Source organism: Blastomyces gilchristii (assembly GCF_000003855.2).
Source record: "Blastomyces gilchristii SLH14081 genomic scaffold supercont1.1, whole genome shotgun sequence".
Classification (NCBI taxonomy): Eukaryota; Fungi; Ascomycota; class Eurotiomycetes; order Onygenales; family Ajellomycetaceae; genus Blastomyces; species Blastomyces gilchristii.
The window spans coordinates 229414-255766 of NW_003101682.1; the positions used below are offsets into that span (position 1 = coordinate 229414).

At 46.9% G+C, this 26353-nt stretch overlaps 9 protein-coding genes across 11 annotated transcripts; 5 read left to right on the forward strand and 4 right to left on the reverse strand.

The window, feature by feature from the left end:
* The first annotated feature begins 1693 nt into the window (after window positions 1-1693).
* On the forward strand, window positions 1694-4121 carry BDBG_00016. 3 transcript variants are annotated; one of them, XM_031719694.1, is made up of 4 exons: window positions 1694-2306; window positions 2429-2519; window positions 2599-2783; window positions 2851-4121. In XM_031719694.1, exons 3-4 carry the CDS (start codon window positions 2670-2672, stop codon window positions 3445-3447), a joined length of 711 nt encoding a protein of 236 aa, XP_031575559.1. In that variant the 5' UTR covers window positions 1694-2306; window positions 2429-2519; window positions 2599-2669; the 3' UTR covers window positions 3448-4121. The 3 variants fall into 3 exon arrangements, with proteins under 3 accessions (XP_031575559.1, XP_031575558.1, XP_002628770.1); XM_031719693.1 differs by having other exon boundaries at window positions 1694-2519; window positions 2591-2783; XM_002628724.2 differs by having other exon boundaries at window positions 1694-2783.
* Window positions 4122-5404: 1283 nt separating this feature from the next.
* On the reverse strand, window positions 5405-6505 carry BDBG_00017 (uncharacterized protein; the record flags this gene model as incomplete). Its single annotated transcript, XM_002628725.1, has 3 exons — window positions 5405-5719; window positions 5889-6414; window positions 6447-6505. 3 exons carry the CDS (start codon window positions 6503-6505, stop codon window positions 5405-5407), a joined length of 900 nt encoding a protein of 299 aa, XP_002628771.1.
* A 152-nt stretch (window positions 6506-6657) lies between these two features.
* BDBG_00018 (mechanosensitive ion channel protein) lies at window positions 6658-11459 on the reverse strand. The gene is made up of 2 exons (XM_031719695.1): window positions 8591-11459; window positions 6658-8507 (listed from the first exon to the last, which is right to left on the reverse strand). The coding sequence occupies exons 1-2, from the start codon at window positions 10229-10231 to the stop codon at window positions 7188-7190; spliced, it is 2961 nt and encodes a 986-aa protein (XP_031575560.1). The 5' UTR covers window positions 10232-11459; the 3' UTR covers window positions 6658-7187.
* A 3370-nt stretch (window positions 11460-14829) lies between these two features.
* Window positions 14830-15307, forward strand: BDBG_16039 (uncharacterized protein; the record flags this gene model as incomplete). Its single annotated transcript, XM_031724074.1, has 1 exon — window positions 14830-15307. One exon carries the CDS (start codon window positions 14830-14832, stop codon window positions 15178-15180), a length of 351 nt encoding a protein of 116 aa, XP_031575561.1. The 3' UTR covers window positions 15181-15307.
* Window positions 15308-15351: 44 nt separating this feature from the next.
* On the forward strand, window positions 15352-16061 carry BDBG_16040 (uncharacterized protein; the record flags this gene model as incomplete). The annotated part of the gene is made up of 2 exons (XM_031724075.1): window positions 15352-15590; window positions 15639-16061. The coding sequence occupies 2 exons, from the start codon at window positions 15352-15354 to the stop codon at window positions 15877-15879; spliced, it is 480 nt and encodes a 159-aa protein (XP_031575562.1). The 3' UTR covers window positions 15880-16061.
* Window positions 16062-17087: 1026 nt separating this feature from the next.
* On the forward strand, window positions 17088-19124 carry BDBG_00020 (tubulin alpha-2 chain; the record flags this gene model as incomplete). Its single annotated transcript, XM_002628728.2, has 7 exons — window positions 17088-17099; window positions 17314-17372; window positions 17510-17660; window positions 17744-17831; window positions 17899-17970; window positions 18078-18581; window positions 18655-19124. The coding sequence occupies 7 exons, from the start codon at window positions 17088-17090 to the stop codon at window positions 19122-19124; spliced, it is 1356 nt and encodes a 451-aa protein (XP_002628774.1).
* A 450-nt stretch (window positions 19125-19574) lies between these two features.
* Window positions 19575-22158, reverse strand: BDBG_00021 (mitochondrial thiamine pyrophosphate carrier 1). Its single transcript, XM_002628729.2, has 4 exons — window positions 21143-22158; window positions 21002-21054; window positions 20793-20946; window positions 19575-20716 (listed from the first exon to the last, which is right to left on the reverse strand). The coding sequence occupies exons 1-4, from the start codon at window positions 21173-21175 to the stop codon at window positions 19970-19972; spliced, it is 987 nt and encodes a 328-aa protein (XP_002628775.1). The 5' UTR covers window positions 21176-22158; the 3' UTR covers window positions 19575-19969.
* Window positions 21486-23954, forward strand: BDBG_00022 (gamma-butyrobetaine hydroxylase subfamily). Its single transcript, XM_002628730.2, has one exon. The coding sequence runs from the start codon at window positions 21605-21607 to the stop codon at window positions 23171-23173; it is 1569 nt and encodes a 522-aa protein (XP_002628776.1). The 5' UTR covers window positions 21486-21604; the 3' UTR covers window positions 23174-23954.
* Window positions 22473-26349, reverse strand: BDBG_00023 (thioredoxin). The gene is made up of 3 exons (XM_002628731.2): window positions 25925-26349; window positions 24112-25864; window positions 22473-23961 (listed from the first exon to the last, which is right to left on the reverse strand). Exons 2-3 carry the CDS (start codon window positions 24874-24876, stop codon window positions 23896-23898), a joined length of 831 nt encoding a protein of 276 aa, XP_002628777.1. The 5' UTR covers window positions 24877-25864; window positions 25925-26349; the 3' UTR covers window positions 22473-23895.
* Between the last annotated feature and the right edge of the window lie 4 nt (window positions 26350-26353).

Consider the following 26353-nt stretch of genomic DNA (forward strand, 5'->3'; position numbering starts at 1 on the left):
CTTAAGACTGAATAGCTAACCATGTCGTCGAACCCAGGTCTTGAACCCTTATACAATTTCATGCCCTCCAGAACTTAGGACCGTAGCAGGTCAACAAATGGGGCCTTTGGATGAATGCCCTTCCTCCATCCGAGGATTTTGCATCCAGTAAATTGATTCGTTGTCCTGTCCCCTCAACTTCGCGATTGTTAATCGTTATCAACGTTCTGATGTATGCTCTACACAAGCTTTTTGCCGAGGATTGCCATCTCTGAACTGGTATAACATCATGATTGTTGCAGAGGTAACAATGAGCATGGTATTAACGAATATCTGAATACATCATTATATTCAGTAGGCGGAGTATATTACTTATCACTCAATATGTAGATCGTATATCGATGCTACACCGGCAAAATGAATATCAGGAGTACGTGCTGCCTAAGTATGTACTGTACAAAACAATGTACACAAGGAAACAGACGGTGTATAAACATACTCTAGATAGCTACCATGTTCTCGTCCCCCCTCATGTCAAGTGATCAAGTCAAATGCATTGGTTTAATTATTGCCTGTCTTTTGGTATGAATAACTGAATTTATTTGTTGTTATATCCTTATAGTTGTAGTTTGTCTGTTGACTAGTTCCATACTGTGAGACAATACAACGGCACAGTTTAAGTCTAAGTGAATAGAAAAACGCTCGTGTACTTTATTTCTATTCTTTCTTCTCCTTCTTTCCCCCCTTCTTTGGTAACTACCCTAACAAGCCAATAGAAAAACACTGCGCCCACAATTTTCGCAGGAATAAAGGCGAACAAAATGCCAATGTTGGACCAGTGATCTGCACAATAGATATTGACATGCTCAAGGTAATCGTCAGTTGTCATAATTGTGCAATACTCACACATGTCAGTTTTGTCTGGAGTGAGGAGACGACCATTAGCGACCCCGTGGAAAGAACAGAGGAAACAAAGTAGATGAATGGGGAGAGGTGATAAAGAAAGATCCACAAACGTGGCATGGCATCCAGCGTGGCAAGGACACTGTGTGATTACAAGATTAGCGAACAACTACCATATGGTTCTAGACAGTACATCTTATTGAATGCCTACCTGCAGAAGATGAGAGTTGACGAGAATAACAACTGGCCGACATTGCCAGCTGTTTCGGCTAGGTCAATCCCTGAAACAGGAAACTACCATAGAACCAAACGTAGAACCATAAAAGTGGAAGATCCTTCCGCTGAAACCCCATCGGATAGTACCAGGCGAAAAAAAGCAGGGACTTTCTAACTATACCTCATAAAATGATCTCATTGCGATGTAAGATGGGATACTTTGCTGTGTCAACATAGGAAACATGTTTAGAAACATAAAAATCCTGAACAGTTTGTTTTGTAATACCGGGGCCTTGTAGAAGGTGAAACCAATAAATAAGAGGCTATAGAATATTTAGTGATTGTATACCCTATACCCGAAGAAATAGAGAGAGCCGTAAAATCAAGCAGAGAAGTACTCTAGGCATAGCCTCCATCTGTTGAACAACAACTTACCGAGACAATAGCAATAAACGCTTTGGAGTAAATGTATACTGGATTGCGCCAGTACTGTTGAAGCATCCGTTGTTGGCAAATCAGATATTGGTACCATAGCGGCATTGCGGATTCTGGAGATCCTTCTTGAGAGCCCCGGTTCTTCTGCGACTATTCCCTCTTCATAACAGCCAGCGAACGTTGCACTTTAACCTTCTCTGCGCTAGAGTTCTAGATCGCTGGCTAGTCTTTATTGGTATGGGAACTAGGAGCAGCACCAATAACCTCCAGCATCCACTCGGCAGGGTTGGCGTCAAGGGGACACTTTGAGGCTCCCTTCTTCTCGAAATATTCGACCAGTGTGCTCATGTTCTTCCCAAGGTCTCCAAAATAAACCGCTTTCCCCCCTTCGGTCAAAAAAAAGCAATCGATCATTAAAAAAGATGACGGTTGGTGGATGATGCACAGGATGGCTTTGTCCTTCCGTCAGCAAGCTTTCGCATCAGGTTTGCAGATGGACCAGGCCGTCGGGCTATCAAGGCCAGACTTAGGTTCGTCGAAAAAGAGTAACAGTTCGGGCTTGGCCGCGAGTTCGACTCCGATACTGAAGCCTTTCCGTTCCTCTACGTTCAAGCCCTCTCCAAGGACGCGAACAACCGCATCGGCGTATTACTGCATGCCTAAAATCTTGATGGCTTCTTCGATATAGGCAATTTTTTTTGGCACGTGGAGTGGTGGGTGGTTGGCGAAAAAGAGCGCTGAAGACCAAGGATTCACGGACAGTGCTAGTTTCTGTACGTAGGTAATCGTTCTGTTGTATATATATATCCAGTTTTCCGCTGAAAGGACGCATCACAAGACGGCCGTCAACTAACATTTCGCCTGTTACAACACCCATTGTGACACGATTAACTAGACCGATTGATCTGGAACCCCAGACGTCTCATCTAGAAGGGATAAAAAAGCCTTCCATGCCATTCGGTCACTGATTGAGGACGGGCTCACGCGTAAGCAGCTTACCTGACTGGTATGTTTGACCAGATGCACGCAAAATTCAGTTAACCATCTGCTACCCAAGACTCCCAGTTGTGCCTATTTCATACCAGGCAATTACATTCCCTCCCGAGATTCACTCCCTGCAAGACATATGCGCCGCCATGGATTTTTCGCAAATCCGTCTGCTGCTGGGACTATTACAGGAGGCCGGCATTCCTGTCTGCATTATAGGCGAATTCGCTCTGAACTACAATAACGCACCACGCGTCGTTCATGTAGGTCCATTCTCTTCGCATCTGCCTCCCGCCGCAGGTCCATATGCTTACTGTTCCGCGCTTGTAGGACCTTGAGCTTTGCGTGCCTGCGGATGATCTCGGGGCTGCAAAATCTGTATTCGAATCCCAGGAAGGTCTGCTTGAAATAGAGGACAAGACGAAGTATAACCTCTATACTCAATACAAAAAGGGTTTCCCTCGTTTCCGTTCCTACTCCAAGCCTAGGTTCTATGTGGTCATATTTACCGATAAACACTACCACCTAGACCCTCTGCAGAAATGCGTGATATATCAAAAGGAGCATCAGCACACACGGGAATACAGCCGAGAGCTGCTCGATTCGTTTTCGCCAGACGAGATCGCCACTCTTCCGTTTCCGCGCTTTACTCCGCTCTTCAGGGGTTTCTGTCGCTCTTACATCGAGACCCAGGAGGCTACAGCTGCGATGGCTGCCGAGTGCCTTGTGGACGGAATAAACATCAATGAGGAGTGGTGTCATGCACACTTCGACCCTCCTGAAAGTGCCGAGTCGGGTTTTGCCCTGAGACTTGTAAATAGTAGAGGGTCTCGGATTGATGACTTCTCACTGAATCAGGTAACCTGTTTCATCCCCGATCTCCAAGAGGCGCAACGACTACAAAGGATTCCAGGGTTTTATGAGTAGGTGGTTTGAATCGGCTCGGACAAGCTGGCAACTTTGCTATGTCCCTTCTGAGGTAATGTTTCAAGCATGGGTGTGCCCGAATATTAGAGCGGATTTGTTGGATTGCGTGCTTGCTGCAGCCAGCAGCCTTGGCCATCTGGGATGTTGTTAGTGGTTCATCACTAATCTTGGTTATCATGTCATGAATAAGCTCAAGCTTCAAAGATGCTAGATTTGATTCCATCTTGTGCAGCAAGAGAGAGAGATAGAGTGAATGGCTTCTGTCAAGTATCACAGAAGTGAGCATCAAAAATCAAGAGCTCTGACAGTGTCATTTGACTAGTTTGCATAAAATATTCTATTGATACTGTACATGTATAGTACACTCATTGATGAACATATATCAAACATTCTTAGATGATCAAATACATGATGAACAGAGGAAAACTCAACTTGACAAGAAGGCAACACTGCTCAATTCTTGGGCTGTACTATGAGATCAATTTCAGAACATCCTACCAGGTTAAAGATGTTCATTTTGGCTGCCATTTCATGGATGTGAGGCTATGCTATTAAAGAATCAGCAAGTCTGTGTTTCATACATCATTTTCATATCTGAAGTCAACATAGTCTGGAATTAGTCTCCCTGCATTTGACTGAGCTCTCTTGAGATCAAGCTTAATCTCACAATTTGTTGTTGACATTTGCCTTTGAGAACTTTGTGAGATATCTTTACACACAAAGATCAGATGAGAGAACTGTATCTCATTCACTTCTTATGAGAATTGTTGACAAGAAGTTATATTTGATAATGATTATTGTGTTGCATCAAACAATACATTACAATACAATTATGAATAATAACTACTTGCACCTGATTACTGAATGATGATAGAAAGCAATAGTAGATAAAGAAGATGCTGAAGAACATGAGATAGATTTTTCTAGAGTTCTATAGCTAAAATAAGCATAGTTATTGATTTTATCAGACTTGAGTGTTTTTAACAAGAATCAGATGTTTTTTGATAATGATACAGAGAAGCCCTTCTCATATTCATTAAGTTAAATGAAAGGATTAAGACACACAGAAAATAAATTATTAAATTATGGAGATATCATTAAAAATATTTGATTCTTCGAGTGATTACTTTATGAGTGGTTGAGTAGTTGAGTGATTATGGCAAGCCTGTGAGAACTTCAATCAAGCAAGGCAATGTTTCTCGACGGCGCAGAGTAGAGTTATGGAGAGAGTGAGAGGGCCAACCTTTGTTGTCTTTAGCCCCTTAGGTATAAGTTAGCGGAACCAGTGACTACCAAGCAATATTGGGGACTGTATTTTTATCTCGCTCTGTTGTTGCTTTGTTTTCTTTTTGCTACTATGCCGCGAGATAAAGAGTCTCATTCCCCTTCCCCAGGATGTTCCCCCGTTTCACTTTGTTGCTGGTAATCCAGCCAGAGTTATTCGTCGCATCGAGACGACCATGGACCCTAATAGCAAGTCAGCTAGCTCAGTAACTAAACGAGCGGGAGACAACGACAGTGGAGTTTGAACAATTGTAATATATATTTAAGAAAAGAAAGGCAAAGTTAAGGAAAAGATGCAAGAAATATCGTACTAGCCTTTCTACCAGACAGACCCAGTTAGATTACCTCAAAACTCAGAGCTTCCACTCTAAATTTCTTTTGTCAACATATAGCAGAACTACTTCGCTATGAACGCGCCCCCTTGTTCGTAGATCAACCAAGGTAATTCTCAAATATCTATCATTGATGCAGTGAATTGGAACAGGTGACGTATATCTATGCGGTTAACTTTAGTGCATGTGCGAAATATCTAGGTAATATATTTGTATATATCAACACGCCTAGACCAAGACCAAATATATGATCTTTATAAAGGTCAGATATAAATACATATATCTGGATACGATGACTCAACCAACCGCCAATACAAAGCCACAACACTCCGGTCCCTATCCTACACTTCAGGATATCGGCAAATATCCCGAGCGTCGTCCTTCACGCATTCCCAAATAACCCTCCTCACCTCCATCCCGACCTTCTCAATCGAATCTACCGTCCAGATCACATCCAAATGCTCATATTCCTCAATTACCCTCGAATGCACAACACGAACATAGGGCTCACTCCTGCCTTTTAGCCGCCGCAATAGCCGACTGCCATCAGTAAGCTGATCCGAACCCGCAACCCAGAGCGCCATGGGCGGGAGCATTAGAACAGGGTATTTCCTACCCCCGTTTGCAGGGTGGCTTTGCCCATCTGCTTTGGGTGTCTATAAGGCACTTGGAGGGGCGATACAGTCCCTATCGCCGGAGGGTAATGGTTTGTATTCCTTCGGATTGTACAAATGCCAAAGTATAATTAACGCACCATCTTCTGTCTGAACTCTATAGGACTCCGCATCCAGCCCAACCCGTCTGGCATAGTAAGAAATCACAAACAAGGGGGTCTTGACCGCCTTCCAGTGGTTCATAGGGCGCTTTGCCAATGCCCACACTTCGTTCCTCAGCGTCTACTTCAGAGCGTGGAACTGAGGGTTTGGCTGCTAGCTTTCGTTTCTCATCGTCCCACACCCACGCCGCACTCTCCCTTGCATGCCGCCGCTGGCATTCCTCCTGCCAGAACGGCCTATCCTTTTCTGGGTCCCCACCGCGAAGACGGATGGATAGGTCTTTGGCAGCGATTAAGCTACTGCTGACAGATGCTGCAAGCACGATGCCAATGAGAAAAATCAGGGATAGACAAAAGGAGACAGCTCGTAAAGCGCGCCATTGGACGGCAGTGAAAATGGAGGGTGGTTTGTATTCAGGCAGGGGAGGGAAAAGGGGATGATGGGGATGTGGATTCTCGTCGATGATTGGTGGAAGAGCGGTGATACTGATACTTTTCTCAGAACCAGGACCACTTGAGCAAGACGATGCAGACACGCAATGTTTTTCCGCATCTACAGCAGGCGGTGGGGGGTAGCTACTGATGATGAAGCGATGGTAATTGTATACTCAGTGCCCTTAAAGGCGGATGATGTTCCTGGAGTATCATCGGCGTTTGCAGTTTTCATGGCTATTTCTCACCCTCTTCTATCGACTGGAGTAGTTATACGTGTACAGAGGCTAGCACTGCCACCGCACATGGAAAGATTCAATGAACAACTATAAAATGAATGGATGAATGGATGAATGGATAAATGGATAAATGAATACATGAATGAGTTGAAAAGAGTGAAGAGTAACTAATCAATAAGCTGAAATGGAGGTAGACTCTCTGCTTCCTGCTTAACTAAACTAGGTAACTTATTAGTGAACTTATTAGCAGCTGGAACTGAGGCTGGGCTGGTTAGCTACGAGGAAGACGAGAACAAACCAGGGAGCTCGGAATTTTAGCTCTATTTCTACAAGAATGTATGTTATGTACATACATATTATCCCGCAACTAACTGGGTTCCTACTTGTTGTCATGATGCTTTGGCACCATGTTTTGATGACCTAACAAAAAAAGACTCCCACTGAAAGTTGAAAATCATAAACCAAGATAACCACGCAAAGTATATATACAAGAATACAAATAAAATGCGAGAGCCAGCGATATGCAGGAATCCATGAGATGACGGAACAAGACAATTTTTTATTTGGTATATTACTACTCAAAAAATATTGCCAATATTTTACTTCTCTATTTTTCTGCTTCTCTATTTTTCTACTTCTCTATTTTTCTATACATCTTTTCCTCACAGAGACCCGTTCTCATCTATTCGTGTCATGCACAACCGGCCTTCGCCCTCTATCAGAAGAATCATCGCCCTGTGCCTCTTGTGGTGCAAAACTGCCTGAAGGCAGCTCCGGCGCGTCGTTAGGTCCATTTTCCCGAGTCAGGTTGTAGCGACCTTGTTCCATGAGCTCCGTTTCGGCGACTTCCATATCCTCAGACCGGCTATGCGACCAGCCCCTGCCTTCCCTGGAGCTCACAGAGTGAGACCCCCCCAGGCGAGAGAAGAGGCGGTTGCGCTGGATGGAGGACGAGATACTGCCCCGAGACGGGGATCCGGCGGCGGGGCCGGCAAGACGGGAATGGTGGGAATCTATGGAGGTGCGGGCGGTGGCGTGGGAGCGCGATTGCTCGAGGGAGTCGAGACGGCGTTGGGCCTCTGCCTCTTCCTGTTCGCGCCGGCGGCGCTCTGCCGACTCGCGATTTGCATTGAGGATGACCTCGTTGACGCGGTTTTTACCCTGGCGGTCTGCGTGGACGTCGGATATCGAGTCTGCCGCGCTGAGCTCGCTCATTCCGAGAGAGAAGTCGACGTGCCTGGACACTGACTCGCGGCGGCCGCGGGTGGAGGAGGTCGTCCCGGAGCGGTTTCGGAGGATGGAAGGGTTATGACTGACACCGGTCGAGGGTGCACGGCCCAGATCGCCCAGCGCGTCACGGGATTCCGAGATCAGGTGTGGATCAGTTGGGCCGTCTCCCGGGGGGACAGGGCCGCTCGCGCTGTCGCTATAGGTGGGAGGAGCGCCCTGGTGAGAAACGTGATATGGCATGTCATGCTTCGCACCGATCATGTTCATACGTGGTCCTTCGATACCCACCTCCTGAAGGATGAGCATGAGAGCGCAGATAAACTTGTTGCGTCGCTGTAGACGCAGTAATTCGTTTTGCCAATTTGATTTGTAAAAGAAGACGACATTTAGAGTGACGGAGTAGTTTTCTGTCACCTTTCGTAATTCGGTGAGGATTTTCCCTTGATATTCGCGGTTCTCAGACCGTACAAACTCTGTAAGCCGTAGCCGGAGGGTGTCAATTTGCTGAAGGGTGGTCCCGAATTTGATGATAATTGGAACGGCTTCGGCAAGGGCGCCGCTACGTCGTTGGTTTAGAATGAAAAGCGTATTGAGGTAGCTGTTGGGTGCCTGCACCACATGCCCTTCCATCTTCTTAAATTCTGTATATAGCAACGCAATTTCTTTCACGAAATAGTCATCACCAGTTAGGGTTGCGCCGGTATTTCCGTAAATGGAAACACGATCACCCACGTCAAACGGGTGCTTGATGAAAACGAATACAATAGACTTGCGACCAAACCAAGCTCAGTTAGTATGGCGAAAGAAAGTAGCGGCAAGGATTTGCAAAGAGTAAATAAAACGGTACTTACCTGTAGAAACTCCTGGGCTGTAGCAGAGAATAGCCAGGAGAGCGCCAAGAGCGTGGAGCCCGCCGAAGTCAAGACACCGGCAGTGGATGCGGAAATGAGAGACAAAAACACAAGGATAGTAATGACGACAACGATGAAAACAAAGACATTATCGAGCTTAGAAACGACGGAATCCAAATCCTTCAGGGAGGCAGTGATCGACTTGCGCTCTCTGCCGATTTCCACGCAGACGGCTTCCAGTTCCTCCATTGAGATATCACCATTCATATCCTTGTCAAACATGGTGAAGGCAGCTTCCGCTTCGTCGCCGTTGTCAAAGGCGGCCTTTAGGTCTCCGGAGAAGATGGTATCGAAACCGTCGCGGACAAAAGTCCGATACATACGGCGGGCGAGGACCTGGCTACCTGATGTGGTGCTCAAAAGGGTCAAAACGACTTGGTGAGGGTGGCTGCTTTTATTCACGGTCTTCCCTGTGAAGTCACCTGCGACGGCTCCAGCTACGTCCCCAACCTTGTTCAAGGCAGATCGGGCAACTCGCTGGGCGACCCCAGCATACTGCATCGGGGTCCTGTTTCCGGAGGTCTGTGGCGGGGATTCCTCAAAGTCGCGATCCTCCAATTTAATTTTCTGCTTGGAATAAGCATATAGCTTCGCCAAGCTGCCGATCTGGAACTTGTTGATCTCAATTCGATCCGCATATGTTCGTAAATGGAAGCTGATGGCGATCAATTGGATGATGATTTTCTCTATAAAATTGAGAGTTGCGCCGACGAAGACTGAAACGATGATTTTGTTAACAACGACCTCCCACGGCTTGGTCCCGCGGTCGCCATCGATATGGTGATTGGTCATGGTTGGCAAGAAGGAGATCTCGATCCCGAGCCACCAGAAGAAAAGTGTAGCAGGTAGTTCAAGCTGCTTGCCCAAATCGCGCCACTTCTTCGAATTATTGGTGAGGACACTAGCTACCATACTCATGGGGGTTGGGAGAAATTTGGCGACAATACGGGCAGCCCAGAGAGTGAGCCAGACGATCTCCAGCCAGACGGAGAACCAGAGCAACTTTACACCACCTACATTGGCATGAGGATAAGCGAGCAAGCCGACCAACAGCGGGATCAGAAGGATTAAGACGAGCGGAATGATATAGGTAAAGTATCGGACAAGGAAACTGGATTCATGAACCTTTTTGAAAAACCTGGCCAGATTCGTTGTGGGATTATCGGGTGGGTTGTAGATGGCGGCCTGCTCATGCAGAGGGTTTGTTGCGGCCTCGAATTCGTCCATGGGTTCGGAACGTCGGGAGCGAGTGCGTGAAATGGACATGGACCGGCCACTCTTTTCATTAGAAGGGACCTTTTCCTCAATCGATACAACACGTTCTGCCTCCATCATAGCCAGTTCGTCATCTAGACGGTGGGCCACTTCCCTGGCGTGGGACTTTCGGGACGGTGAGGCACACGGCGAGTAGTGCGATTCTTGATCCATGGCGGCATCGACATCCGGGGGTTTTAATTTCGGGTTTGGAGGTTGTGAGCCATCATTCACCACAGTGTCGTCCTCTGAGGAGCTATTATTCCGCAGGGGCGCCTTCTCATTGTGCGGTTTGTAATTCGGGTTCTCGTCAACCGGCGAGGTCATATTGGAGTAGGTGGCTAGGACGTTTGTATCCTCTATGCGTTATTTTTATTTCCCCCCCCCTCCTCTCGATTCTTCGGTCGTTGTTGGTTGGGCTATAAAAGCCGCAAATGCCCCAGAGTGTGACCCGATGCGGGACGTAGTGGTTAAAGGAAACGGTAATGTGCTGTGAGTAATCGCGCGGCGGTATAGGATATCGAAGGGCGGCGGGGAGAGGTTTTATTTAAGATGAACTATTACAGTCGAAAAAATGGCATATTTCGGAAGCCAAGTGATGAATGAATGGAGGCGACTGATTGACGAGGGAATCGCGAGGGGGAGAGCTGGCGGTTGTGGTTTGACGAGGGGCTATTGTTTGATAAGTTATAGTGGAGTAGTTCGAGAATCGGGCAAGATGCGATCTGCAAGATTAAGAGAAAAGACGGAGAAAGAAAGGGGAGGTAGCGGTATGCCAAAAACAGAGATAAATAAAAAATTGGATAAAAGCGAGGGAATAAGAAGGGAGAAGGGGATGGGACGATGACGAAGCCAGTCAATGGCGGATGGCCATTGTTCTGTTGTTCTTGTTCTTGTCCGGAGCGGGGAGAGACCGAGAGGAGAAGAGATTTTATTTTCTCTTGTACTCCGTAGTTAGTTAGTTAGTCGACTACTCCGAGGAGAGTGGGACTGTCCCGCTGCGTAGTTCAAGGGCTAAAGACAATGTACATGTACAGTACATGTACAGTATGTAGTAATAAGTTAATAATATTGTACATGTAAGTAGGTATGCGACGCGAACCAAGACTCAAGACGGGGAAGATCCGCTGTAGTTGTTAGTAGTGACGGATAATGGGTAACTATACCAGCTCCTGGTGAGGTCCCAACACAGCAGAGCAACAAGTCCTTTTTTTTTTTTTTTTTAAAACCCAATCACACCACACCACAACACTGACACTAACTACTCCGTACTGATGCCGTAACACGGGCAGATGGGTGGATGTGCTGGTGGAGACAATAATAGCAAACCTCTGGCCACTGTTATTCACTGCTCATGGATTCTTCTTCCTCCTGGAGTTCTGGAGGTTCGTTGGAGTGGAGATTGTAGCTAGTAGTGTCATTGGAGTGGAGTGGGGAGTGGGGATGACATTCCTTGGCATTCCTGGGCATTAGTTCCTGGAATGTACAGTACATGTACAGGTAACAGTACAAGATAAAACGAAATGAAGCACCGCAACAAACAGGCTTGATGTTGTCGTTGGAATAAGAAGAAGAAGAATAATAATAAGAAGAAGAAGAAGAATAATAATAATAATAATAATAGTTCATCGTTATAGTAAAATGAATTGAGATCCTAGCTGTTATGTATACACCTCTTAATACGCAGCGTACAAAATTCTCCGAACCCATTATTCCATTCGCAACACGCCACATTCCACATTGTGATCAAGGTGTTAACTAGCCATCGCCACCCGCGGGCTAATAATAATAAATAATAACGGCTTGACAAACGGGGAAGGGGAAAAAGAGTTTAATTTCATGTTTCAAAACCCAGAAAGGATCCAGGCACAGAAATGCGAAACCGCTGCGCACAGTACAGTACAGTACGGGTCAACCGAACCATTAGTTATTTCAAGATCAAAGATTCTATTATTAGTTAGTCCAAGTCGGAGTACAGTAACTACGTACTGTACTGCCATAAAAACTACCCGCCATCCGACGTCGGGAACCCCTTTTTCGGCTTCTTGGCTTTTGATATTTTCCACCATCATGAGGGATTAGAGATTTGGGATTTTTCCCCCTCCTCCTCTTAGCCATTCCTGGGGTCCGCAGAACTAGACCGACCTGGTGAAAATATAGTAATGATAATGCCAAATATGCTACCTGCATCCATCAGCCCCACCTTTTTGTGAGCGAAGAGGAGATGATAAATTCACCACCCGTGGCCTTGAAAAGAGAAGAAAAGAAAGAAAAGAGCTAGACAACGATCAGGATATAGGTAAGTTACTCTGTACAGAGCTTATACACATGTACATAAATAAGAAATCTACTCATCACAACAACACTAAAGCAATGAAATATTATGTGATAATATTGAATTTGAATTCTCCAAATGTCTAAAGGTTCAATAATAAGTTACTAGTTGAGTACATAAACTCGTATTGAGCTTATAATACAGTAAAGTTGAGAGAAAAATCATAACCAATATGATAGCATAGCATGTGCAGATAATTATAATGCCATCAAGGACCCCCCTTGTATAACCTCTAACTAGTTACCCCTGTCAAGCAAGAATTGATGGAGTGAGATCACATGCAGACTCTAACTTAGGGTTTGCATAAAAAAGACCACAAGCACTCATAACTATAGTAGCGACAAGACAGGTAAGAACATCATCCTCTTGAATGTGGATTGATAAAAGTCTGACCCCTCATGTCATCATGGTATATGAAACTGTGATGAATTTCTTGTGTCAGAAAGAATGCTTGATGCACATCCTGTTCATCTTTTGCTCCATCCCCTTGCTAGCAGTGCAGTCTCCCCAGTATGATCAAAGGCAATGTCATGTCAATTCCAATGGGGTCAATCTATAAAAATGAGTCACAGAAGAGAGCAAGGCCATGATTTCATGAATATAATCTCAAAGTGAAATGATATTCATTATTTTCATTGTGATGAAGTAGGTAAACTTGATGAAGATTTCTTCTCTTCTAACTTCTGACACCTCTTACGTATGTACATGTACAAGGTATGGTCAATCATTTGTCAGACATGGCACTTTCTTGCCTCCAACTTTTTGCTTTTTGAACCGTCCCTACCTACTACCTATTTCTAGGGTATTATCCTCTCCCTCTTCCACCTCGTCGTCTCCATTATGATTCGTAAAACTCCATTGCCGGGCGTCCACACTCTCAGCGTCCGTTTCGTCAACTGAAGTATCACACTGAGCCAGCTGTTGAAATAGAAACTGTCCCATTGCCAGATGATGCAAAATGCTGAGATTCTGTATAGACTTTCTGTACCTTTTTGCTCGCAGCCTCAATAAGTGTGTCTCTCACCTCCTTCGCCCAGTCGCGGGCATTTCGATATGCAGTAGTTCCATGCTGAAAATATATATATATATATTTAGCTGCATCAGTCAGAGTGGCAAGGTTTCCAAATGAATATCCCCCTCCAGCACATTTGAGATCACAGATCTTATCTTCAATAATTGGAATCACTGAGACCGTTACTGATTGCTCTTTAGATGCATGTGTATCTGCTTTCCTGAATTCTCTGAATTCTTTGTCAGAAAATTTTGATGATGAAAGAGAAGATTGAGGTCTGACTAATCTTTCATTAATGTCCCCCCAGTTGTTCAGTATTGGTGGGATCTGACCATTAGGATACTTATATTCTGGGGGTTAGATGCCATGATCAATTAGTTTCTGTTCAAAGTTACGTTTATAAGCTGTGGGGCTGGTGGTTTTGGTGGTTTCAGTGCTCTGTGTTTGTTTCTCTGCTTTTTAAGGATGGAGCAGAACTGAGCTGGCTCAAGTTTGTCGTATGCTCAAGAGGATCTGTAGATTCCAAGTACTGGAATGAGAATGATCAGCTCCGATGCCAGAGGTATCTGGGAAAGACTTACACCTCTTAAATCTGACAAATTCGGACCACTGTTCCTGGAAAACTGTTTTATATCTTTCAAAATATCCGATGCACACGTGTGGGGAGAAAATTGGGATTGTACTGGGTCACCTGCATGCTCTCACCAGCTCAGCAAGAAGCTGCTGAGTGAGTGGCCTATGGGGTTTTCAGTAGCGCAAATCATATGGGAATAGAGCAGTTTGGCTGTTCCTTCAGTTTAGCTCTCTCAGCGCACCTTTAGTTAGCCAGATTTTTGAAAGGTTGTCCCAAAATCCTGGTAGTGATTGATACCTGGGTGAATTGCTAACTAAGCTTCTGCTTTTTTGATTGATGTTGCGATAATCCATTCGGATGGTGCTCTGAACGGGAGAACGTTTCCGTGGTGGATTGGAGAGAGGTAGCCCAGACATATGGGAGTCAATAGGTTTGACAAGCTTTTCTATACTCCGCAGTTATGTTGAGGATGCATAAAGGATAGATAAGGATATATATCTATATTCTGCGGTGCTCTGCACCCAACGATATCTTTAAGACGGCGTGAGTTTTGGGTAACTAACTAGTTAGGGGAACTGCGGCGCGTTTCGAGCTTGCACATCGTTCAGTGAAACAATTTTTCATCAGGACTCCACAATCCTCCGCCGTCCATTCTTTAATTTCAGGCATAAACCCTTCCCGAAAGCTTAATTAATTTACCTTTTGTTACTGTGCTAATATGTAAAGGGCAATAGTTTGTGTCGCAAGTCCAGGTTCGATACGCCGAGGTAATCCTCGCAAAGCAAACTAAGATCAATTCGAGTTGGCGTGTGGTAATCTGTAGTTACAGAGTATTACTGTGGTATGATAGTTAGGTCGTCCCTGGAAGCTGGTTGGTGATCTATTCTTAGCCTTAAGCGCCGATACAAGCGTTTGTCTTTCTTGTCTGCAGGCGTGGTTAAGCGCTGTCCTCCCGTCCCCTCCCCAAACTCGCTTGAAAGGAAGAACGAACTCCCATCCATCCCATGCTCCCCATCTTACCTTTTCCGCCTGTCCTCACTCGAGAAACACACGTTTACGGCGGACGGCTTCTCCAAGCTACTTTCAAGTTCACAGAATACGTGACAACGACGAAATCTTTGGGCGATTATTATGCAGCGTCCTCCGCTTCGTTGAATCGTTGGCGGGAATGTCTGGCATTAGTGGTTGGTTTCGGCAAACTAAGAAGTTCATGTGGGTCAATCAGCCAAACCCCCAAGCCAGCGGCATTAAACCCACAGACCAGATTTCCTCTGGATGATTGTGACATCTCCAAAGTCTCGGATGAAACTCTTATCGGTCTTTTTGACACTGCGCCAGTCCTCCACTCCTTTTAGGGAACCCACATCGTCCGCCTGTCTCGGACACTCATTCTTAAAGGCGGTGTCAATGCACGACCATGTGAAGCTAGCATTCTGAAGCTTGTTGGCGAAAAAATCCTCAATTCCGGTCCCCAAGGTTCATCGAATCCTCAACATTGAGACTGAAAATGTTTATTTCGGTTGCAAATGCTTGATGTAATGGATTTCGTTGAAGGCAGAGTAGTTGAGGATTTTTGGAACAGTCTGACTGAAACGGAACGTGTGGAGATTGTCATCCAAACAGCCTCTATACTCAATACTCTGCAGTCCGCTCCGGTGCCCCAGGATCCAGGACCAGTGGGCTGTAAAATATGCTTGGCCCAGGGTTTTTGGTTCAGTAGTATGGGAGGCAGGCCCTTCAACTTGAAGAAGGACCTGGAAGACTGGTTCAACAGCAAACTTACAATCTGCTAACATTTCAAACAATCCCCAAGCACTCTTCCACAATTTCGCATCGACAAACTAGTTCTCACATATCAGGATATTGCTCCCCGAAACCTGATATTAGGCCCTGATGACAAGGTCTGGCTGGTTGATTGGGGCTATGCTGGGAGATATTCCGAAGGATCCGATGCTGCCTCATTGAGTGTGAGGAGGTATAGTGCACCACTTTTTACTGATATGTTTCTTAAGATGAATCCCAAGCATGTGGGGCTGACGGAGCAGTTGAAGTGAATAGTGTATGCTTTGACGACGGGACAATTTATTTATGTTTTGGCAAATGTTTGACAAATCGGCAAATCGGCTGTTGTATACCCTCCATAAGCTTTCAAGAGAAAGATTTTTACCCAGGCATTATCTTCGCTTACTACTCGAGCTCATTGACGAAAGGTCAGTGGTGGACGGATTCCGTCTCCAATCTAGGTGATGGTCTAGTACTACTATTTCACAAGATAGCCTCGTAGCAGTATTGCGCCGTCCCTGCCACTTCCAATCGAATGCTTACTTTGCTTGGTGAGAGGTGGTTCACTGGCTACCATGCTGGAAATGCGAGGTGCCCAGGAACAGTCGGCCAACCATTGCCCGACAGTTCCTTGGTGATACACGCCGGACCGTAACCAATGCTGCACACGAAGCAGAGACATATCGAGTTCTTCATTAGTACTGTAGTCTGTGGCCAGTAGAAAATGATTGCTGTGACTGTGAGGTGCTATGACTAACAAAATATGGGTAGCACTAGGGGTCTCGACATAGGTGCAATGTAGAAAGGATGGAGGGGATATAATATTTTAATGTACTATACATGTATGTACTGTACATTACAAAATGCACGGCATGATGAATTAAAGATATAGATAGTTATAGCATGTTTTTCCGTCTATAGATTATTCGAAGTGACGTGAAGAGAGTTTTGGTGAACCGTGGGAACTGGCAGGAGAGGGACAGGGGAGCCCGTTGTTTATTTATTTGCCTTGATTTCTGGATAGTGAACACACAATGGCCTCTCTCTCTCTACATCCGGGAAGAACAGAGCAATTTACCCGAAGAAGAGATGATGATGATGATGATGATGATGATGATGATGATTGTGGTGGTGGTGGTGGTGGTGGTTGTGATTGACACTGAGAACGGCTACATGAAGTGGACAGCACCTCATCCACGTGATCTCAGAACGCATCCCCTCTCCCCCTTTTTCTTGGCGGCCGCTGACGCTAACCGTGTTGGACGGTTTTGATGTGTTTGGCAGTTCCTCACGTTCAACCTCTGCCCTTGTCTCCTCTCCTCTCCTCTCCTCTCTTCTCTCCTCTCTTCTCTCTCTCTCTCCATTCCAAACGCCGTCTTTTGGTGATTGCTTGCTCTCCTTCTCCTCCTCCTCCTCGTCGCCCATCCCCATTGTCTCTCCTTCTCTTCCTCTTCCCACGTCTTGCATCACATCTGCCATCATGAGAGGCGAGGTACGTTGCTCTTGAATGTCCCTTTGTTTACCCCCTGCACGCCCTATTTCAACCCGCGTTTGTTGGCACACAACAACGCCTCCCCCTCCCCTCCTCCCCCTTAGCTCACATACACTTGTTAATCCCTTCCGTCCATCAAAATATAACGATTACACACCCCATATATTATTGTGTTGTTTTGATATGATGCTGACATTTAAAATTACGCCTTTAGGTCTGCCATCTCCATATCGGCCAGGCTGGTACCCAGCTTGGAAACAGTGCTTGGGAACTGTACGCTACCAAATCCCTCTATTCCCTCACCGCTTTTCCACTTTGCTTATCTTCCCTGATGATCACGCCTGAAATTACACCTGCATTTCTAAGTACCATGACTAACCGCCAATGCGACGTGTCTATTAAAATTTCAGATATCTTCTCGAACACGGTTTGAAGGCTGATGGTCGTCTGGACCCCGAAGCCACAGACATTGGTGAAGCTGGGTCCTTTGAAACCTTCTTCACCGAGACGGGCAGCGGCAAATATGTTCCTCGCTCTATCTTCGTCGATTTGGACCCTTCCGTATGTCTAACCAGGATCTTCCAAGTGAAAAGGAGCATGATGACAGGGTTTGGTTAACTGGTTAACTTACGGACTATATTTAGCCAATCGATGAAATCCGCACTGGTCCCTATCGCCAGCTCTTCCACCCTGAAATGTTGATCAGCGGAAAGGAAGATGCAGCAAACAACTGTATGGATAGGGGACTCTCATTGTGCCGATTGGAGAAATTTGTGACTGCTGACACATCTGTTACCAGATGCCCGTGGTCACTACACCATCGGAAAGGAGCTTGTCGACAGTGTCATTGACCGAATTCGCCGTGTTGCTGGTATGACTGCCATTTTTGGTTTATTTTCTAGATACTCGTGGATGCTACAATCCCCCCCCCCCCCCCCCAATTCGAATGAACAGACCACTAAAAAGCACTTACAATAGACAACTGTTCGTCCCTCCAGGGATTTTTGATCTTCCACTCTTTTGGCGGTGGTACCGGTTCCGGTTTCGGTGCCCTCCTCTTGGAGCGTCTCTCCACCGATTACGGCAAAAAATCCAAGCTCGAATTCGCTGTCTACCCAGCACCCCGTGTCTCAACCGCCGTTGTCGAACCATATAACGCCGTTCTCTCTACCCACAGCACCATTGAGAATTCTGACTGCACATTCCTCGTCGACAATGAAGCTGTCTACGACATCTGCCACCGCAACCTTGATATCCCCCGCCCTGGTTATGAACATCTCAACCGCCTCATCGCCCAAGTTGTCAGCTCCATCACATCTAGCTTGCGCTTCGATGGTGCCCTGAACGTCGATCTCAACGAGTTCCAGACCAACTTGGTCCCTTACCCTCGTATTCACTACCCCCTCATCAGCTACGCACCCGTTGTATCCAGCAACAGAAGCTCCCATGAAAGCTTCAAGGTCAACGACCTTACCTTCCAATGTAAATATCACATCGCCCTCCAAACCCAATCCCCCTAACCAGCCAAGTGGATCAGCTCCTAACATGAATACAGGCTTCGAACCAAACAACCAGATGGTCGTCTGCGACCCACGTAATGGAAAATACATGGCCGTGGCTCTCCTCTACCGCGGTGACGTCGTCCCCCGCGACTGCAACGCCGCTGTTGCCTCCCTCAAAGCTAAGACCTCCTTCAACCTTGTCGAATGGTGCCCGACTGGCTTCAAGATCGGCATCAACTACCAGAAGCCCATGCGCGTGCCAGGCGGCGAGCTCGCTCCAGTCGACCGCTCCGTCAGCATGTTGTCCAACACCACCGCAATTGCCGAGGCCTGGAGCCGTCTTGACCACAAGTTCGACCTGATGTACTCGAAACGCGCCTTTGTGCATTGGTATGTTGGCGAGGGAATGGAGGAAGGCGAATTCTCCGAAGCACGTGAGGATCTTGCTGCGTTGGAGAAGGATTACGAGGAGGTTGCCAGCGATAGTCTGGACACGGAAGGGGATGAGGGTGTTGAGTATTAAATATGACATGAGTCACTACCCCATTTTTCGAAGTTTCCTCTGCTTCTTTTTTATTTGAAATTACAAGACAAGACAGAGAGAAAGCAGAACACAATAGTCTGTTATGATACGTCTCCTTGCCTTCCCCATTCCCAAACAACCAACCCCCTTGTTTCTTGAAACCGTCTCTGTATTGTTTCTCCCTGCTCATGCCAGCGCCAACGTCTATGCGAGTGCCATCCTTTTTGAGCTATACCATCTTATTTTAATTCAATCCTATTCGTTTGAGATGCTCTCTTTTAATGTCCGTTTCTTGTTGTGAAGTGAAAAGTGTTGTTTGTCGGATGTTTTCGTTCGTACATAAGGATAACATAGTATAGCAAAATTGACGTCGAGGTGGGACAGTTGGTATCGACGTAATTATCAAGCCTATCCGTTGGGGTCTTTAGTTGTTTTCGATTGAGGTAACGTGGGAGGTATACCACTTGACGAAAGTATAGCTCACAATGGAGATAGTTTTGCCGTCCGTAGGAGGTACATACTATAGCAAACCTAGCACAAGCTACTGGGTTGGAAGGCATGCCGGGTGCGTATATGTACAGTGCAATACAAAGAAAACGTATCCAGGAAATGTATAGATAAGTGTAAGGAGCAGTGTTGCTCAAGTATATATGTATCCTAACTAGCCAAGCATGTGCTCAATATCTTGTAAGGATTTATCCTGGCTCCATTCCCATTTGAGCATAGAGAAACACCAGAACTCCCCTGATGGGCAGGTGCCCTTATAATACAACCAAAAAAGCGGCTCATACCCTTACCAAAATTTCAGACCAACGTAAAAACAGCTTATAATCCACTCCGCACCACTATTCCCCACCACCATCACCATGATCACCACGATTCATCTCCTTCAACAACCCCAAAACATGCTCATACGTCCACATCGTCACAGCACTCGCCGGCGCAGCCTTGATCAAACTAACCGTCAACCCCCTATACAACCCCCTAACCCCCTGCGCCGCCAAAATATCCCTTATAGTCCTCAACACCCCCTCATACACGGGGATATTGGTGTGAATATACCTCGCCCTCGTCGGGCCCTGCACCTGCAACCGCTTCCTCACGAGATCCAACGGAAACACCCCCGTCTTCGCAATCACGCTCGCCACCACGCCCGCGCCCGCATCGCCCGTACCATACGGCAATTCCCAGCCGGCAATGGGGTTGCGCACGGCCTCGTACGCAGCGAAGAAAAGGCCCATGTACGGGATGATCTGGGCGATGGCGGCGGTGGCGCCGCGGAAGAAGCCGCGCGGGCCCTCTGTGCGCGCGATGTCGCGCACGGACGCGCGGAGGGAGGCATAGATCTTGTCGTTGCCCTGGGCGGCGAAGCGGGTGCGGAGGAGGTCGAGGGGATATGTGGAGGCGGTGGCAAGGCCGCCGGCGACGGCGCCGGAGATGAATGATTCGGCGGGCTGGGGGATGGGGTGTGGGAGGAGAGGGAGAGGGGGGAGGGCGCGGAGGGCGCTAGAGACGGCGCGGTAGCTGGAAAATTGGATGCCGCCATAGCAGACGTAGAGGAGTTCAGCGGGTATGTTGCCTTTCCAGAGGCCCTGGAGGTTTGGGTTCAGGTACTTAGTTGGTTGGTTCAATGGGGTTGTGAAGAGGAAAGATAGGGATTGGACGTACTGTTATGCCTTCATCGCGGAATATAGACTTGAGGGTTGAGAGTGTCCCTTTGTATACAGGGCCTTTGATGTCGCGGTGGGAGAGGGGGTCGGATAGTGAATGAATTTGGAGCTGCAGGCGGATCTTGACGACATCGAGGGGTGCGATGCAGAATCTAAGGTCTGTTAGAACGTTTTAAAGGTATAAACTCCAGGTATATTGCTGCGTACCTCGAGACCAGGCCAGCAGCTGCGCCTGCAGCAACTACCTGTATTCTGTTGCCCTATAAATTCCGGAAATATTAGTTTTCAAATCCAGATAGAAAAGAGGCCGCTGCATATATAATTTTTGATTGAAACATTCCCACTCACTTCCTCATTGAGATGTTCTCCCCCAGCCGACATACACAGACAAGAGTAGAGCAGAGGTCTCTCCCGTTTTTCGGTAGTGACCGAAGAGATTCGAAAGGTTAACTGGAGATTTCCAAAGAGAACATGGGTGGAATTGCTCTCTTAAACAAGATATAACTATTAAACCGCTGAAGGATGGATTTGGAAACACCAAGAACAACAAGGATTGAATTCATCGCAAAGGAAATAAATATCCAGAAATCCTCCGAATCACGTGATTCGATACTGCCGGGCGATTTTTCCCCTATGGCGGCTCGCAAGAACGACAACAACAACAACAACAACAACAACAACAACAACAACAACAACAACAACAACAACAACAAGGACGAATGGCAGACAGATAGACGACCCAGTGGCAACAATTAGGCGCTCTTTTGCCTCGCTTATTGATAGCTTAGATTCCCCAGAGAGATTGGCGCCATGTCTTTTGCTCTCGCGCCTCTGCGCCAGGCTCGAGCGAGGCTGGCCGCTTCATCCCAGCTTCGACGGACTGCCGGCCAAATTGTGTACCCGTCTATTCTACAGCTGCGAGCGGGTTACAGCGATTCCGCCGAAACCCAGACTGCCCCCGAGGCATCTAGACCGATCGTGAGGAGGATCCCGTATGCACCTGGGAAGGAATCAACAACAAATGGGAAGCCGCTCGTGCGGATGGTCGGAGGATCACCCATGAGGTCCTTTATAATCCCTTCCGTCAAGTCTGCCGCAGTTGGCGAGAATGGCACAGTGATGATTACGACCGCAAACCAACAACTGGTTTATATCCATAGCATTCGATTACGGGATGCCTGTACCTGTCCCAAGTGTGTCGACCAGTCGACAAAACAACGAGAGTTTCGCATGACTGATATACCCGATGACGTTGCCGTGGAGACTGTCAAAGTTCAAGATGGCCAATTGGTAGTGACATGGCAAAATGATATCCCTGGTTATGACGAGTCCCATGTGTCGACATTTTCCCCAGAGCAATTGTCTATTATGACCGCGGTTGAGAAGTTTTTCCGAGCCAAGGAGGGCCGCCGCACCTCTTGGAATAAATCCATTATGGAGGAGAACCAGCATTGGGTTTCGTTCAAAGATTATATGGAGGACGATTCACAATTTTTCCTTGCCATGCGCAGTTTGAAGCACTTGGGCTTGCTTTTTGTCAAGGACATCCCGGATTCGGCTGAGATGGTTGAGAAGATTGCGACCCGCATGGGCCCGTTGCGCAATTCATTCTACGGCCAAACATGGGATGTCCGCAGTGTTCCAGATGCCAAAAATGTTGCCTATACCAATAAACACCTTGACTTTCACATGGACCTGTTGTATATGAAGGACCCACCTGGGTATCAGTTGCTTCACTGCTTAAGGAACTCCTTCGAAGGCGGCGAGTCGCTCTTCGCAGACACCTTCCTGGCGGCGGTACGTTTGCTGCGAAACGATCGCTCTCTGTTCGACGCCCTTGCCAGAACGTCCACTCGTTTCGAGTACAAGAATAACAACCAGCATTACCAATATTCCCATCCTACAATCGAAATCGAGGCTGGAGAGGAATTCCTCGGAAACCCGCCCAAGACGAGCACTACCCCTTACGTCAACTACGTTAATTATTCCCCGCCGTTCCAAGCACCTTCCTACCTAACAGAGCGCGTGAAAGACGTTTCGGATGTGAAACTCTACCTTAAAGCCATGAAAGCCTTTGCTGCCGAGCTTGCCAAGCCAGAGAACATATTCAAAATTAAACTGGAACCGGGCCAATGCGTGATATTCCAAAACCGTCGTGTGGTTCATGCGAGGAACGCATTTGACCTCTCCGGGGCCAGCGATGGGGAAAACAGCGGCGAACGATGGTTGCGCGGCGCATACGTGGACGAGGATGCTTTGAAGTCGACATATCGCCAGCTGAGTCAACGGGATCAGTTCAGTTGGATGAACCACCCCGCACGCAAGCTTGTAGCGAGTTTATATGAGCAGAAGACGCAGACTGCTACGAAGGATGTTTAAAGAAGTCGAGGATCAAAGTCAAGACACCCAGAGGCAAGGGCTCCGAGCTTTTGGGCCCTTGCGTTTGTGAATCCCCCTGAACGAATGATAGAGGTCAAGAAATATGTAGTTTAGCTATATTGACTAATCTTATTGTTCAGCATCTGGTCAGGGCGATTCTAAGTTTTTTTTTTTTTTTTTTTTTTTTTTTTTTTTTTTTTTTTCATTTCAGTGGGTGGAATAGTATTTGGAGAAGGAATCAGTATGCAGTGAAGCGAGGAGCTAGGGATTGTGATCTTAGAAATGCATATACTGGCAATTGTGCACTGTATTTTAGAATTCGATATTTCCACTTCCTCTTCTCGTGTTATTTTACATTTAATTGGCAATCCCCTCAATTCCATTGATTTTGCATTATTATCTGATTTTGGGCTTTATAACCTGCTGTCTGCTGTATCCATCCCGGGAAACCCTCTCTCGGAAAGTGCCCAGTCCGATTTGAAGGGTGGATACTATGCCAAGTGGCCCACGTTGCTTTCATGCTCAACTATCCCATGCGTGGAGATAGCACTAGGGAAAAGCGGGAGAAGGTCGAACTGCTTTTAGAACAAGTATACCACGGAAGATGTAGAGAGTCGTAAGAAATAGATCTGAATACGAAAATTCAAGACGGAAGAGTTTACTGAAGAAATTGCATTCCGCAATTTAATCGGGGGAGTGGAAAGAACGAAAGATATCTATGCTTATCCTCGCGGTGCTACCGAGTAATCTTTGAAAAACTCCGGGTTTGCGCTGACTTCCTCCTTGACCTGTTGGGATTTGAATAGCCGCAGGTTAGTTACTGGCATTTCACAGTTGGGTTGGTCCAGGATAAGAAACCCAGGAGGAGAAGCGTAGGGAGGCCAAACGTGGCCCATAGAAAACTTATACATATAAAGAAAATTAAAAGAATAACTCACTATATCAAGTCCACCCACCAACTCGCCCCCTATCCACAACTGAGGGAACGTCGGCCAATCAGCATACTCCTTCAAGCCCCGCCTCACGTCCTCATCCGCCAAAATATTGAAAAAGCCATATTTCACGCCATTCTCACGAAGTATAGCGACGATCTGCCGGCTGAAGCCGCACTGCGGATCGTTTGGTGTTCCCTTCATAAATAGCATGACTGGGGCAGCCTTCACTAGTTCATCCAGACGGGCGAAAAGCTCTTCATTCGTGGGCGGTGGGGTGGGGGAGGTGGAGGTTGCGGCTGCCCCATTTGTGTTGGCGCCAGGGGTATCAGAGGTGCTAGAGGTGGAGAGGTCTTTTCTTGGTTCTGCATGAAGAGGGGGGGGGATGGATTGCTTTTCTGCCCCGGTGGTACTGCCCGTTGCTGTCGCACCGCCGTGTTGTTCAATGGCGGCGCGGGCTTTGATTGCGTCGGAGCCGGAGAGGGACTGGAGGGTCTTGCCGTCGCGGACAAGGACGATAAAAGGGACTGCAGTAACGTCATATTCTTCGGAGATATCCGGGAGCTCTTCAGCGTTGACGCTGACGAAGGAGATGGCGGGCGGAGTGGTGGCGGGATAGGTAGAAGCGAGGGTGGAGAGCACGGTGCGCATCTGGGTGCATGGTGCAGCCCAGGGGGTGTGGAAATAGAGGACTAGAAGAGCGGATGATGGGAGGGAGGAGATATGATTATAGAAGGCTTCTTCCGAAGCAATTTCGTTCAGGGTTGACATGGTTGCGGGTTCCAAGCTGGATATATCCCGTTGTAAGGCGGGGTATGACTCGAGTAATAAAGGTCCTATTGGAAGCTGGAGAGAAAAGAGGCACTTGGATATGCGACGAGTAAGATGTTATACAGAGAACTACGGGAGGAGAGGACAGAGAAATGGAAGTTCGCGAATTTGGCGACGACGGCAAAGGCAATGTCTCCGGGGGATGTAGTTATGGATGGATTTGTATGCTGCGAATCTCCCGCGGTCGGATGTAATTTTTTTTATCAGATTGTCCGATCGCGTTATCAGATTTGTCACAGAGCTTTGGAGTTCTTGGTGCCGGATAATCATTGTGCCGTTACATCACGTGGCAGAGGCAAACGGAGCAAACCGCAGCTGGATGCCAAGCCATGGTTGTATCTCTAGCGCATTACGCAGTTGCAGTGCAGTACATACATATAGCTACTTAAACAGCTTGATACGCAGCCCTGGAAGCCCTGGCTACTTCCCTTGGTGAATCAGAATATTTGTTGCTAGACCACCAGAAGCCATCGGGGCCCGACAAGAAGGCTGAGACCGAGCTGCCTTTCACAGCCTGACCGATATCAGAACATATATTGCTGACACTCCCAACAGCTTAGGCGGATTCTGTGTCGGATTGCCCCAATAACTAAGGAATTTTCTTCTTCTCTTAACGAGTCATATTCAGTTAGAATACTTCATCCAACCTTAGTGGCCCCTTTCCGTGCCCATTTCAATATAAAGATTCCGTCTGATATACGATATAGAGTCGTTCACGAAGGATCGAGTGATTAAGTGATTCGATATGTGCTCCCGTTTGGCCAACGAGGAGGGCCGTACGCCCCTGACAGCTAATGAAACCAACCAGAGTTATCAGTGAGTTTTGAAAATTCGAGGACAAAACAAGTTTATTCCATTTCTCTTCAAAACAGCTCCGAGTGACTCGTCGAGTGGACCACGGACCACGTATACCGCTAGGAGATAGAGCCTATATATTGTTATCTGGATACCCACAGAGCCGTGAATCCGCTCATTCCGACAGAATTACCTCGACGCGATATGTATGGACCTTTCACTGGTACTATGTTTGGAGACTCTTTTAGGGCTGTCGGATTTTTTTTTTTTTTTTTTTTTTTTTTTTTTTTTTTTTTTTGCTTATGAGGGTTTGAGAGGGGGGAGAATCTTGTCGTAGCTTGCAGTAGGGGTTGCTGGCAATAGCATTGTGATCTATCCAATTCGTTTTCAGCCTTTATCTATGGCAGTTGGTTTTCACGTAGTATGATCCGTCTATTTGATATCTCCAATCCCAGCAAACGGGACGAAGAAGTCTCAGCTTTGCATTTCATATACGTGCTGTCGTAATTCATGGACTCGTGCACTCGGGAAGGAAACCTCGACGATTAGTTACTCATCCACGCTCCTGATCATGTGGCTCAATTAGGGCTTGAGCTTGTCATGTGATATAACATTGTCCTGG

Bases quoted from the DNA above. Each gene is read 5' to 3' on its own strand.
- BDBG_00016 (XM_002628724.2), top strand. From the start codon at position 2,670: ATGGATTTTTCGCAAATCCGTCTGCTGCTGGGACTATTACAGGAGGCC. The intron at 2,784-2,850 runs GTAGGTCCATTC...CCGCGCTTGTAG, and splicing joins ACGCACCACGCGTCGTTCAT to GACCTTGAGCTTTGCGTGCC.
- BDBG_00018 (XM_031719695.1), bottom strand. From the start codon at position 10,231: ATGACCTCGCCGGTTGACGAGAACCCGAATTACAAACCGCACAATGAG. The intron at 8,508-8,590 runs GTAAGTACCGTT...TTTGGTCGCAAG, and splicing joins CAGCCCAGGAGTTTCTACAG to TCTATTGTATTCGTTTTCAT.
- BDBG_00021 (XM_002628729.2), bottom strand. From the start codon at position 21,175: ATGTCGGCTGGGGGAGAACATCTCAATGAGGAA. The intron at 21,055-21,142 runs GTGAGTGGGAAT...CGGAATTTATAG, and splicing joins GAGAACATCTCAATGAGGAA to GGCAACAGAATACAGGTAGT. The intron at 20,947-21,001 runs GTACGCAGCAAT...AACAGACCTTAG, and splicing joins GCTGCTGGCCTGGTCTCGAG to ATTCTGCATCGCACCCCTCG.
- BDBG_00022 (XM_002628730.2), top strand. From the start codon at position 21,605: ATGTCTTTTGCTCTCGCGCCTCTGCGCCAGGCTCGAGCGAGGCTGGCC.
- BDBG_00023 (XM_002628731.2), bottom strand. From the start codon at position 24,876: ATGTCAACCCTGAACGAAATTGCTTCGGAAGAAGCCTTCTATAATCAT. The intron at 23,962-24,111 runs GTGAGTTATTCT...AAATCCCAACAG, and splicing joins TGGTGGGTGGACTTGATATA to GTCAAGGAGGAAGTCAGCGC.